Here is a 13,189-nt window from a genome sequence, read left to right as displayed (position 1 = left end):
GTGTCCCTGTGTTGTGTTGTAATTCAGTCTGTGTGTTTCCTGCTGTACTTTGAAGGCTCGTGTTCTGGATTTCCTGTTCTATTCTAAAGGTCTGTGTCTGTTGTCATTGTGTTCAGCTTGTGTCCTCCAGTCATCATGTGTATTCAGATCAGCTGTTCTTCCCTCCTGTGTTCGTCGTTGGCTCGTCTGCGTTCTATGGTGTTTCGGTCCTGTCTCTGTGGCTCTCTGCCCCGCACCCCTTTTGTATGCTCTCAGGTTTGTCATTTAGTTCTCCCAGTTTAGGTTTCTTCAGTTGTTTTGTCATGCCTCACTGCCTGTTTTTGCCACTCCACCACTTGTAAATAAACGTCACTCGAATCATCCGTCACTGCCGCATTTTGGGTCCTCCTTTTCCTCCAACACCGCACGGCTCACCCCGCCAGCCGTGACACAAACCTTTGTACTGACAATCACACATAAACATACTCAGCTAGAAATGAAGAAAAATATAATCTTACGGTAATTACTTTAACAGCAGGTTGGGGATCTACATTCGTTTTGTGAAATCATCATCAATGAATGCAGGGAAGACAGAAGCTTTATAACGTTTTGTTGGCTTTGGCTACATGTCCTATCTTACCTGTTTCTTTTAACTAAATGTAACAAAGAAATAGAATTTGCAACCTAATAAAAAGCATAAACTGATCCAAAGCAATATTAAAGGTGAATGTGGTCTACTCTTACCTGTCAATATTGGCCATTGACAGTAAATGTGAATTTGACTTGCTTTTACTGAAGCTGGACTGTAAACTAACACTGAAGACCAGAATATCAATAAAAATATTTACCCAATAAATATAATAAAGTGCATCAGCTTCTTGGCTGGCAATTACCAATATAACACCAGACTTGTATCTCTGAAAGTTCTGAAAATCTCTGAGATTTTTGTGATCTAATCTACATTAGCGAATGTTTTTTATGCTAGTTAGAAATAAATAATAAAAATAAGCAGCTACTTTCTAAGTCATAGCAGCATCTCTTGGAGGCCCCAGCATCCATGACCCCATAAAAGCATTGAAAACCTGAGGCCACACATCCCAATGACACATGTGCGTCCACCCCAGCAGGGGGAGAGGGAAGCTGGACAGAGCTCCCACAGCCAAGGGCAGGAGTGCCAGGGAACCAGAGGCAGCAGACAGGCCGGCAACCCCAGCACAAGCCAAGGATGGGGCACCAGACCCCCAGCCCCAAGAACTGCCTCACAGCCAGCGGAGTGCCCACCATGCAACTGAGAGGCCCGAGCCACCCCAGACCACAACCCCCACAGAAGCAGGCCAGCAACAAAAACACCAGGTAGACCTGTGGGCCGACAGCTGACTGTCTTTCTCTATTCATATTCAACACGTAGTTAGAAAATTTGTAATTAAACTACAATTCTTGCATAGTCCAGTCATCGAGATGCAGAATCCACTGTGGATAGTTTGTTTGTCTGTCACGATGCAGGAGATAAATAATAAAATCCAGTAAATACTTAAACAATAGGCAATCCCTATGTCTACATTAAGTTTGGTAGAATTGGCTTCCTGTACAAAGCAGTGTTTGAACAGAATGAACATGAAACTGCCTTTAAACTGGAGTCCATCCTTCTGCAGTGAAAGACCGTTCTCTTTCTAAGATTCTTGCATCTCTCAATGATTCTTTTTCTTGCTGATTTTAAATGAAAATTCAGTCACTATTTGTGGAGGTCATAGTAGCTAGCAGGATTTCATTCCCTGCTGAGATTAACTGCAACACCTTTTGAAAAAATAGTTTTTTGCGTTCCTTGATCCCTTCATCTTTATGTAGTTTAACTGGATTTAAGGAGTGGCACATTTGACCACAATCAGGGATTGGCCCTTCCCAAAAGAAATGAGATCACAGGTTTTAGTCTGTAAACCTGATAGTTTTGTGAGTCAGTGACTTGGACCTCCTCCTTCCTTGAAAGCTCTTTTGCAATATTGCGTTTAAACAGTAGGTTTTCATCTCCAGGCTGTTAAAAACCAGTAAAGCAGCCCAGCATGTGTCTTACAGGCGTGGAGTCATTAAGGGAATCTTTCCTAGGCTAGGCTTGGCAGTGTCTAGCATGCCATGGGATAATGAGCAAAGCGTCACTATGCTGGTGTTACCTCACTCTTCTTCCTGTAAGCTGGTGGATCTCTGTCAGCTGAGACTTACATACAGAATCTGTCACTGAACACATGGGAATGAACATTAAAGGTTAACAAACTGTTAACAAATCATTTACCTACTGTTTACCTTAACTGCTTCTTGACAAATAACCTAGCAGCACTTGCCAAATCTGTAGGTAGACATAAGTTCAAATAATTTCTTACTAACCACCTTGGGCAACATGTGTAGTGTAAAGAGGATGGAAGTGTGAAGTAAATTGCTAATAACACTACACTAGCAAGTCTTGATGAGATGGCAGCTCTTCTCATGCCCAGGCTAACAAAACTTGTAAGTGGCTACCTGTAGCTCATTAGGTAGGTAAGAACTAATGGGAAACTTGGTGGTTCAGTCCCACGCTGCTCCAGTGTAGATGCCAAATATCCATCGGCAAGATGCTGGACCAAAGTTGTCTCTAACGCATCCATCAGAGTATAAATGTGGGAATGTTAGATAGAAAACACTTAAGCATAGAAAAATGTGCTTGCATGAATGGATGAGTGAGGCGTGATTGAGGCAATGCTTAGAGTACTCAGGTGGAGTAAAAAACTGCCATATAAGAACCAGTCCATTTACTAAGTTGACCAAGTGCAGGTGTAACAGTTGTTTGCCAACAGTCGATCTTTATTATTCATTAATATTTTTAATCCCCTGCAGATTGACAGTTAACCATGTCACACACTCAAGGCTTGTGTTTCTGAGCTCATGAATAACTGTTTTAGGGGTTTTTAAAAAATTATTTTTCTTTAGACTTGTGGTCCTCACAGGGCAACCACTAAAAATACACCATTTATAGAATATGATACTTTATATATATATAAATATATATATATTTATTAAACAGAATATAACGTTTTTAAATGAGCTCAACCTTAAACACATGCATCAGTACTATTAATCAATTTAACACTGATGGCAAACATTTCTCTGCAGAAAAAATATTCTTACTTTTTACACTTTTTGCATAGCAGCGTGTTTTATTACTGTTTCATTGCGACTTTTCTTAAAGTAAGGGTTTTTAAAAGTTCTTCCACCACGTGTCATTTCAGCAGACTCAGCTAATAGTCTTCTGAAATGTAAACCTTGTGCCAGTTTCCCTGTACGGTGACAATAAAGGAATCTTTGATAATAGATGATAAATAACTTTTGGTGGTATAGAAGAAATTTGTTTACTCTTTAACAGGAAGGAGTGCAGAAAAGTGAAGATGTTCATGTATGTTTTAATCTGATTCAGTTTGTGTTGTTAAATCATTGAATAGTGGATGAAATATGTTTGTTTGTATGTTTGTGTGTATGTGTGTCACTTATGGCTGAGCTGTTCCTTTTGCAGTGTTTATTGTGTGCAGTATTATGATTATCACACTCAACTCTGTGTCCCTGATAAGTGTTTAAATGTTTTTGAGAGTTTTCTGCCGTCGTGAAAAAGGGAGAAGCGGAAGGTAGCTTTCATTAGTGAGAACAGAAAAAAAGACCCCTCCTGTATGCATTTCTTGTGTCAGGTGGCGCCACCTGCTGATCAGGAGCAGTATGCACCTCTGCGACTGTGTTCTCAGTAATACGGTATTTTACTGCGGGTCACTTGCCGTATCTTAGGGGAGGTTGCTGTGATGTTCGGTCATGTTAGCGAGGAACGGAAATCGACCGCAAGTAAGTGTAAGTGTTGTTTATTTATTTGTCTGCCGTGTTTTCTCTCAGAATGTCTGAATTGAGGCCCTCCTCATTCTCGGATGGTTCACGCGGAGTAACGTGATCTTTGATCCGTATTTCACAGCGCTGGGACGGCGCGAGCAACAGAATTTAATCTGGCACGTTAAGCGCAAACAATCCTGTGTTGGGTGTTTTTACTAACTTTGACTGATCCGTGGTGTTACCCAGAGCTTAGAGAGAGCGCTGTTTAAACACAGACCGTGTTTCTTGCCGTATGGTGTCATCTGTTATTCACTTTTAAAAAATAAAGCGACCACAGCGAAAAAAGCACAGTAACATTTCTTGACTTTATTTCTACTTTACTGGCGTCCACGGCTTTGTTGGCACACGCGCGGAGTTTGTAAATACTAAAGCGCGATATAGTTTATTATCTAAAAATAGCGACGTGAACGCGCATATTATGTGAGCCACACTTCCTTTACGGAAGATTTCAGTGTTTCCCTGATTGCTGGCTCCTTACTGTTAGCAAACGTTTACTCGGGCTACCGTCTTGTCACGGGGGTTATCGCAACACGTAGATGCGTGGAGTATTTCTAGAAGCATAATTTCCTAAAGTCAGATGTAATCGCTCAGTGTGGGGGAAAGAATCACAACTCACAATAATTTCTGTTGAGAGCTCCAGCAGATGTTCTTAATGTACAGGCTGTTATCAGCTACCAGCTGCTCTTTGTGGATGTACACACTTGAATTCAGCCAGATGTCAGCAGACGTTTCATAAGTTGTCTTGGCTGATTTCCATCCTCAACACTGACAGGACACCGCTTGTACTAACTTTTTACTAGGCAGCCACTGTGCACCAGTCACACACTGCTCTTTACTTTAAATCCATCACAGTACAGCAAGCTAACCTGTTTATCCAGCACTAACCTGCAGAGCAACCTTATTAGAGCAAACAAGAATATTATCGCTAAAAATCAAGATCGCCTGATTTTGTACACTAACACTATCATTGGGTGAAATCCGCCCCAAACCTACTTTACCCTTTATCACTATTGCCGGTGACAATCACTCGAACACAAGACTGTAGAAAAAGCGGGCTTTGGGGTAGGGAAACACCCAAAGACACTTCAAAGACAATGCTGAAGCTACACAGGGACCCACGACACTCAGAGAAACGCAACTTATTAAAAATCATGTAAATGCGAGTTAGTCTGCCTCAGTTTGTTGTGCAGCATGTTTCACAATTTAAAAAAAAAAGAAGCAATGTCACATGTCAGGACCCTATCTGACTTAAAAACATGAGGACTTGCATGTTAGTTTCAAATTTCCAGTTTATCCAGCTGAACTGAGCAGTCCTTATCTTTAAATCTAACCTCTCTTCTTCTCCTGCCTGTCTTATCTTTCCCCATCTCTGAGTGAAGTTAGCTATTTTCTTTCTCTGTGAAATACAACAGTTGGACCTTTAGCTAGCAACACACTGTGCTACAAGCAGTTTGAGCGTTTGCTAATGTTTGCTGAGCTTATAGTTGCATTTGAAATAACCTGCCACAACATGTTACACCTTTATTGTTGCTGCTCTTCTGTATGGCTAGCTAGATGCTGAAGTAGCACAACAGCAACTTGTGGGTACCGGCAGTCTTTCCAGAGTTGTGCTGAAAAACAAAACAAAACAACAACAAGAAAAATAACAAAACGGCCCACTTTAGCCCCAGACTATTTCACACGTCATTTCTTTTTATGCAACATCCTCAGGCGATTAATACTTGAACTTATTTGTCACTGTCTAGACTCAAATTGGTTTGATGTTTGAAGGCCCGTATTGACGTGAAATAATAACTCCTCTCAAATACGTCAAACCAAAAGCAATGAGCCTGTTTTGAAAATGGACAGAGTAAAAAGTACAGAAATTTGTTTAAAAATATAGGGAGTAAAAGTAAAAAGTTGTCAGAAAAATAAATACTTAAGTAATGTACAGATACCTGAAAATTCTATATAAGTATTTTTACTTTGTTACTTCCCACCTGTGATTTTGGTACTCACATTTTTAACATGTTTAAATTAACTAATGGTTTTGTATCCACCACCACAGTGAAGGAGGAGTTCAGTATAATCAATACCTCTCTCACTTTACTTAGGTGTGTGTGAGCAATGTCAACATTCTGGCATTTAGGGTTATTTTTAAGGGTCATTCTATATAACATAAGCTAAATCTAAGAAGACTGTTATTTATTTATTTGTATAAGAACTTTATACCGGGTATGTGTGAAGTAACAGAAACAAGCATTGATTTCATGGATGTTTTCTTTGTTTTCTGACAGCTCAGAAATCTTCAAAAGCGCTTTTGGGGTAGATTTAATGGGTCATATCACCAAGTGGTCAGAACAGTCTAAAAGATGTCCTTTCCATCTATATTTTATACCAGGCTCAACGTCTAGGTGTGATTCCTTAAGGATAAAATCTTTTTCAAATTCATGTTTGCTAATGCTTGATTAAGAAAGTGCAAGGAGGGAGTAAAAATGGGCCAGCGTTACAAACTGACAAAACAAGAATTTGAAGGTTTAATAATAATAATGGATTGGATATATTTATATAGCGCTTTTCAAGACACCCAAAGCACTATTCATTCACACACTGGTGGAGGCAAGCTACGGTTGTAGCCACAGCTGCCCTGGGGCAGACTGACAGAAGCGAGGCTGCCATATCGCGCCATCGGCCCCTCTGGCCAACACCAGTAGGTGGTAGGGTAAAGTGTCTTGCCCAAGGACACAACGACCAGGACAGAGAGCCCAGGGATCGAACCGGCGACCTTCCGGTTACAGATACGCTTCCCAACCCCCTGAGCCACAGTCGCCCAAACAATTTCACAAACAATCACTTCAGTCACTTCTTTACCATAAACCTGGGCTCATTTTTGATCCGAGGAAAACACAAGGGTTAAGCAAGCTATATTTCAACCAGCCCCATGTACTGTCTATAGTTATACATCATACAGTAATGATATGATGGTAAAATGTTGCATGCCTTGTGGGTGATCGTGGCTCAAGAGTTGGGAGTTCGCCTTGTAATCGGAAGGTTGCCGGTTCGAGCCCCGGCTCGGACAGTCTCGGTCGTTGTGTCCTTGGGCAAGACACTTCACCCGTTGCCTACTGGTGGTGGTCAGAGGGCCCGGTGGCGCCAGTGTCCGGCAGCCTCGCCTCTGTCAGTGCGCCCCAGGGTGGCTGTGGCTACAATGTAGCTGCCATCACCAGTGTGTGAATGAGTGGATGGCTTTGGGGTCCTTAGGGACTAGTAAAGCGGTATACAAATACAGGCCATTTACCATTTGCCTTCACTGTATAAGCGAACATAAAAAAACAAATTGCTGATTCCAAGCGGTTCACATGGCATGCACTCACTGATTTATCATGGAATAATCTGATAACGTAATGCCTTTTAAAAAGAAGAAAACATTTATCCTTGAAAATTCATGTTCATTATTTGTATTATATCATTAAATATGCAAAGAATATATTTAACAAAAATCTGGTACAAACTAGAAAAAGAGAATGTTTGCCTTCAAAATAAAACGTTGTGCTTGAAAAGGTTTCAAATTTTTTACTTTGAATGTTATTGTGCTCCATTTCCAGTTTGTGTCAAACTTTCCACATGAACTACCACTAGCAAGTAGTTTTCTAATGTAGGATCTAAAGGATAGCTGAAAACTATAACTGAGAAATACCTTGTCTCTCTCTACAGACATCAGTGGAGAAACAGACCACAAGGACTGAGCTGAAACTCTTACCACTCTGTGGACAAGAAGAACCAATAGCTGACTCATTTTCCACAAGGCTATCAGATCACAGCCATTTATTCAGCCACAGTCATTACGTTTCACTGCTGTGGTAAGTGCTAGTGGACTGCTATATCATATTGGGACACTGTACATGTTGACCTAAATCCTCCAGAGCAGATTCTTTTTGACTTTTTTTTTGTCATCACATGACAAATTCCCCAATGCCTCGATGGAAAGTGTTCTTGAGCCAGTACCTGCGATGGTCCAGCACAGTCACTCAAGCCTTCGCCCTGTCCATCATCACATTTTGTGTCATATTTCCTCTGTGCTGCCATCGTCTGCTGTACTCTTACTACTTCATTAAGTCCATGTACCTCGATTCTATGAGTGAAGTGGTGCTGCGGGAAAGCCTAGATCGAGGTCAGGAGGCTCTGCACTTCTGGCAGAGCTCTTCAACTGCAGCAACGTCCAGATTCAACAACTTCACTCAACATCCTGAACTGCTAGTCACTGTGGTAACAGCCAGGCGGAAGGAGGCACGGGACTACCACTACCTGCTCCAGGTAATGCTGCAGCTGAGTAACATTGTGGGAAGCTGTGGGGAGCAGAAGTGTGCGGAGGTGCTGGTCTGTGATGTGGAGAGTGGCCCGCAGGAAAACCAAGATGCCAAGGTGCTGGAGAGCCACTTCAGGGTGGTCCGGCGTTCACCTCAGGAGCAGCAGAGCATACAGGAGCGAATTAATACCTTTGAAAAGGAGAAGAGGGATTATGTCTTTTGTCTCCGCAGAGGCTGGGAGCTGGTGAAGCCTAAAAATATTGTCGTTCTAGAAGATGATGCTTTGCCAAGAAATGACTTTTTCATTGTTATAAAGGATTTGTTGTCACGTAGGTTTGCTCTTCACACTCTTTACATCAAGCTATATCATCCTGAAAGGCTACAACGCTACTGGAACCCTGAGCCATACCGCATTCTGGAGTGGGTGGGGCTGGGATTGGTTGGCGCAACGGCTCTCCTCCTCAGCTTTCCTTACTGGAACCCTTGTTCTTTCTCGTTCACTCTGTCCGCTACCCATCTCCTCTTTTTCACTCTATACTTTATGACCGCTGCAGAGTTGTTGGGGCGGCATTACCTTCTAGAAGTCCGGAGAATTTCCCCACAGCTGTATGCCGTCTCGCCAGCTACCGAGTGCTGCACCCCAGCCATGTTGTTCCCTGGCAATGCCTCATTAAGGGTGGCTGAGTATCTAGACAGTTCATTCTGCTACAAAGGGCATGCTAAAGACATTGTTCTGTATCAAATGGCCAGGACAGTCCCTGGGCAGAGGTCCCATAGTGTAGAACCCAACCTCATCAGTCACATTGGGGCTTATTCCTCAGTCAGAGCTAACCCATCCAGGCCCAAGCTCCTCTAACAGAAGAAGAAGAAGAACTTCTGACTGCAAGGTTCACTTTAATCTGGTTTCTCCTTCCTGGGTTTTGCTTTTTTACCATCTTCTAGACTCTTTAGAAATCTTAACAAATTACTCAGTGAATGTTGGTTTGGTGATTTGCATTGAAAACTATCAAGGGATTCGATCGATATATTAGTAGATGTCTACGTTCCAGCTTGTAGACGCACATGTGTTTTTAGTTCTCCATCTCTCTGATATACATTTATTTTAATCCACCCTGCACAAATAGTGTAAAAGGTGGTGATGGTTTTTCTTCAGAAGAGGTTGAAAACCACACAAATTAATGCAGGAAAATAGCATGTCCTAAATTATTTTATATAGAAATGTTAGATGGCAGAAAATGTTACTTTGACCCATACCTTGAAAGCCTCTGCCACTTCTTTATTGCCAAATCATCCAACCCACTCTCACTGAGCTGTGTGGGACCCTTCTGGAAAAAAAAATGTAAACGGTTCTCTTCTTTGTTTACCTTTTTAAAAAAGAAGCCAGATGCTGCCAGAATGCCTGTTTTTCCTTTGTCTGTTAAAGGATTTATTCGTTTTTTATATACAATAATCACAGTAAAATAAAATGTAACTCCTTAGAGTAAGGAGAGACCAATTCACCAGACTATGCCTAAAGTTTCTAAAGTTAAGTTACAGTGGAACTGGTGTGTGAGAGCGATAGCTGATTTAGTCGCCTGTCGTGTTTACATATTTACATTAACCTTTTGCAAATATGAAAGTGGGTAGAGCCATTGGCTGTTGTACTCTTAGGTTGAAATAGGTTTTAATATTGTATAAAAGCTAAACATATCCGTATTTTGCCACCTGGGATTTTCCTCCAAAATGGTACGAGCATTCAGAAGTCAGCTCTAATTGCTGTTTGCTGCAGATTTTCTTTTCAGTTGTCTCACACTCGCTTTCTTTCTCTAGTTATGCCTGTGTGTGTATTTGCAATGTGGTGATGAAACATGAGCCCTGGCTCATGAAAGACTAATGTCTGAGGACGACATTCCTGGTTTGCGTGTGGATTTCTTTGTTTTAATTTAACAGGTTTAGTGATGTAACAGAATGTACACTAGTGGCTGTTCACTCACAATGAACAGTCTAAAATTTTGGTTTCAGCTCAGGCCTGCTCTTTGATTTGATTTGATATACCTTCATTAGTCCCACAAGGGGAAATTTCATAAGGCCTCCGACCTATTGCACGCAATGGCGGCGCCATCTTACCCTCCGACCATACATGCATTACACAAAACATCACATGGGGAAGACGGGTCAGAGAGGTATAACAATGGAAAATGCACCACATGAGGAAAGATAAGGAGGAAAAAATAACTCCCCCCAGACTGACCTCCAACAGGGAGATCAGTTTGAGAACAGAAAAAAACCCCACCTCTGCACATGAAAAAACTCTTAATACACCAAAGAAACACATGACAAGCAACAGGGGAGGGTAAAGGGTGAGAGACAGCCGAATTAGACAGCACATCCGGGCCTGCGTTCGCTGGTCTCCTTGATCCCCGTCAGCATGTGGCTCCTATAAAGCTTACACTGATAAGAGCACATTTATCACTGAAGTGCACAGTACTTGTTGACACACTGCCCATGAGTTCATTCAGTAGACAGAAACGCTTTCTGTTTTGTAATCCAATGCTGAGCTGGTTGAGCAAACACTCCTTCCTGCTGATTCTGAAACATAAACCGCCTGCTCTTCCTAAAAACACGGAAATTCTGTTTTACTGACTGGCTGCAAGCTCGTTAGAGAGTATCAAAGTGAATCTTGGCCAGAAACGGGAAAATGAGAAATTTGCCAAATGTACACATCACATCACATACATCACAAATTTGCCTTATTTTAATCTTCGTTTTTTGTTAGATTTTTTTTTTTCTAAATTTGAGTGAATGTTAGCAATTCATTAAGGACTGAAATATTAGAAAGCACAAAATGTCTTAATTATATTATTTTGTGTTGACAGGAGATAATTTATTTGGTAAAGGGCTAAGTGACAAACCGGATTTATCTACAAGCGTTATATTTTATTTGTGGCTGGTTTGAGTAAATGCCATTATCTATGATTACTGGTCTGATTTTTTTTCTTTACCTATAAAGAACACTTTAAAAATTAATACACACCACACACATTTAGAACATAAATTAAAATATGACAGAATATCAGTTTTTAAATAAAAGAAAATCATTAAAATCAAATCATTGATTTGGAAAAATTATTAATATTTTGTTTAAAAGAAGATAGATGTTCACTTTAGCTGTGGCTGTACAAGAGAAGTTATCAGAGCTGACGGTTTTTATTTGGGTTATTTGGCTTTCTCATATATACACTGGATGTATTTCATTTCTAAATCATCAATATTGATGTGACTGTTCACTGTCATAAATATTTAATTTCAGTTAAAATTGTGTGAGATTTAAAGGATTTTCTCTTTAATGCTTCTCTTCTGTATGGATGTTGGTCAGAATTATTGAATGACCTGAGTGATACATTTAACTACTTCTGCTGTTTGTTTTTTGTTTTCAAGCACTGATATTTTTACTCTAGTAAGCTGAAAAATTGTATTTCAATTTTCACTTCTGATTTGGATTTTCACATGTCTTGTTTTCACTGTGATTCTTTTACTGATTTTACAATTAATACAATAAATCTTTTGAGTTTTGAGTTACTTGTCTCTCTGGGTGTTTGTATTCAAGCACCATCTTTGTTACTGTTCAGGATAAACCCAGTAAGGTGCTGGATGGGGTTTTAAAGATGGGGAGTTCTGGACTTCATTGCACACGGTGAGACAAACATTGAAGCTGAACCATCCAAGCTGTTGCCATGAGCCAGGTGCTTACTGTAGCTGAGCTTTGGTGTCCCCGAGATTAGCAGTGTCCTTCAGAGAGCTCTCATAATTCTTCCCAAAACATCGGATCCCTTGTTCTTGGGTTAGAATCTCTGACCTTTGGATGCTGAAGGTGTTTTTTGTCAGATTCATCAATTGGATTGATGAAGTCATCATGATTACATCGTCCATGAACTCTCGGCAGGCAGGATGTCTTGTGCTGTCATCTGATGTCACCTCTGCACTGCGTCCCTCCACCTCTAGCAGTGGTGATGAACAAAAACAGTGTCCATGCCATTTAGTGGGGTTCTTTCCTTATCACTCGCCTTCAGCCACCTTTTCTTGAGTATTCATAGTTTTTCCTGTACTTCCCTTTATCCTGTGATCTGTTGCTGGTGTCTGATTAAAGCGTTTAAACTCCAGGTCATCCAAACTTTCAATTTCATCCCCTCTCTCTGTGCTCTGAACAAAATGAGCTGAGAGGTCTGGAGCACTGTGGTGTGCCTCCTGGCTCTGGTCCTCTGCTGAGCACAGCTAATATACTGCTCAGGCATAACAATCATTGCTTTGTCTTACTGCCTTACTTTATTCACACCCTCTCTTAACACGCACAAGTAACAAGCACAAAGAAATTGAAGACAAATAGGAAAAAAGAAGAAAATATAATAATGGATAGAGTACAAATAGAAATACAAATATACAAATCAACAATCTCCTTGTGTTTTGTGTGTGAGTGAGTGAGAGAGATGATGTGTATGTATGTGTATGTATGAGATCTGGGCCATCCGCATCCCCCAAGAGTACCAAAGACCTGAAGCCACACATCTTGACAAATTGTCTCCACCTCAGCAGGAGAAGGAGGGAGACCCAAGATGGAATGCCCAAAGGTCGATAATCACAGAGAATCAGAGGCAATGAAGAAGAGCTAGATCTCAGACTCTGCAGGCATCAGTTATCATGACAGCACAGTTGGAAAAATACTGAACAAGCCCCATGCAACAAGTACGTCATGCAAGGAAGGGTTGCAAAGAGAAAGCCTCTTTTTTTCTAATGCAGCAAGAGTACTGTGTTACGACCCCCTCTGCTAGGCGTCAGGGGAGGAGTAACGTACACAAGCCCCCCCACACACAAAACTGAGTAAAGTAAAAGGTTTTAATGTCAAACTTTAAACAGAAAACCGACAGGGCTGTTCAACAGACCACTGGGCATATAGTTAAAGAACAAACGAAACAGTCAGGTGTAAAAGCTAAGGGTCAACTAAAGCAGGCTGGCGGCACACAAAATAAAAGCTAAGGGTAACTAAGGCAAGCCAG

The 13,189-nt window shown here is 41.1% G+C and overlaps 1 protein-coding gene across 2 annotated transcripts; it reads left to right on the top strand.

Annotated features, from left to right (window-relative positions):
* Positions 1 to 3,726: 3,726 nt before the first annotated feature.
* pgap4 (post-GPI attachment to proteins GalNAc transferase 4) lies at positions 3,727 to 9,534 on the top strand. 2 transcript variants are annotated; one of them, XM_005747120.2, is made up of 2 exons: positions 3,727 to 3,831; positions 7,567 to 9,534. In XM_005747120.2, the coding sequence occupies exon 2, from the start codon at positions 7,810 to 7,812 to the stop codon at positions 9,013 to 9,015; it is 1,206 nt and encodes a 401-aa protein (XP_005747177.1). In that variant the 5' UTR covers positions 3,727 to 3,831; positions 7,567 to 7,809; the 3' UTR covers positions 9,016 to 9,534. The 2 variants fall into 2 exon arrangements, with proteins under 2 accessions (XP_005747177.1, XP_005747176.1); XM_005747119.2 differs by having other exon boundaries at positions 3,727 to 3,837.
* Positions 9,535 to 13,189: the final 3,655 nt, after the last annotated feature.

Source organism: Pundamilia nyererei, unplaced genomic scaffold (genome assembly GCF_000239375.1).
Source record: "Pundamilia nyererei isolate P.nyererei 1_Seehausen unplaced genomic scaffold, PunNye1.0 scaffold00189, whole genome shotgun sequence".
In the NCBI taxonomy this organism is placed as follows: Eukaryota; Metazoa; Chordata; class Actinopteri; order Cichliformes; family Cichlidae; genus Pundamilia; species Pundamilia nyererei.
Note: the sequence above shows the minus strand (reverse complement) of the source record. Positions and strands in the feature narration are given on the sequence as shown.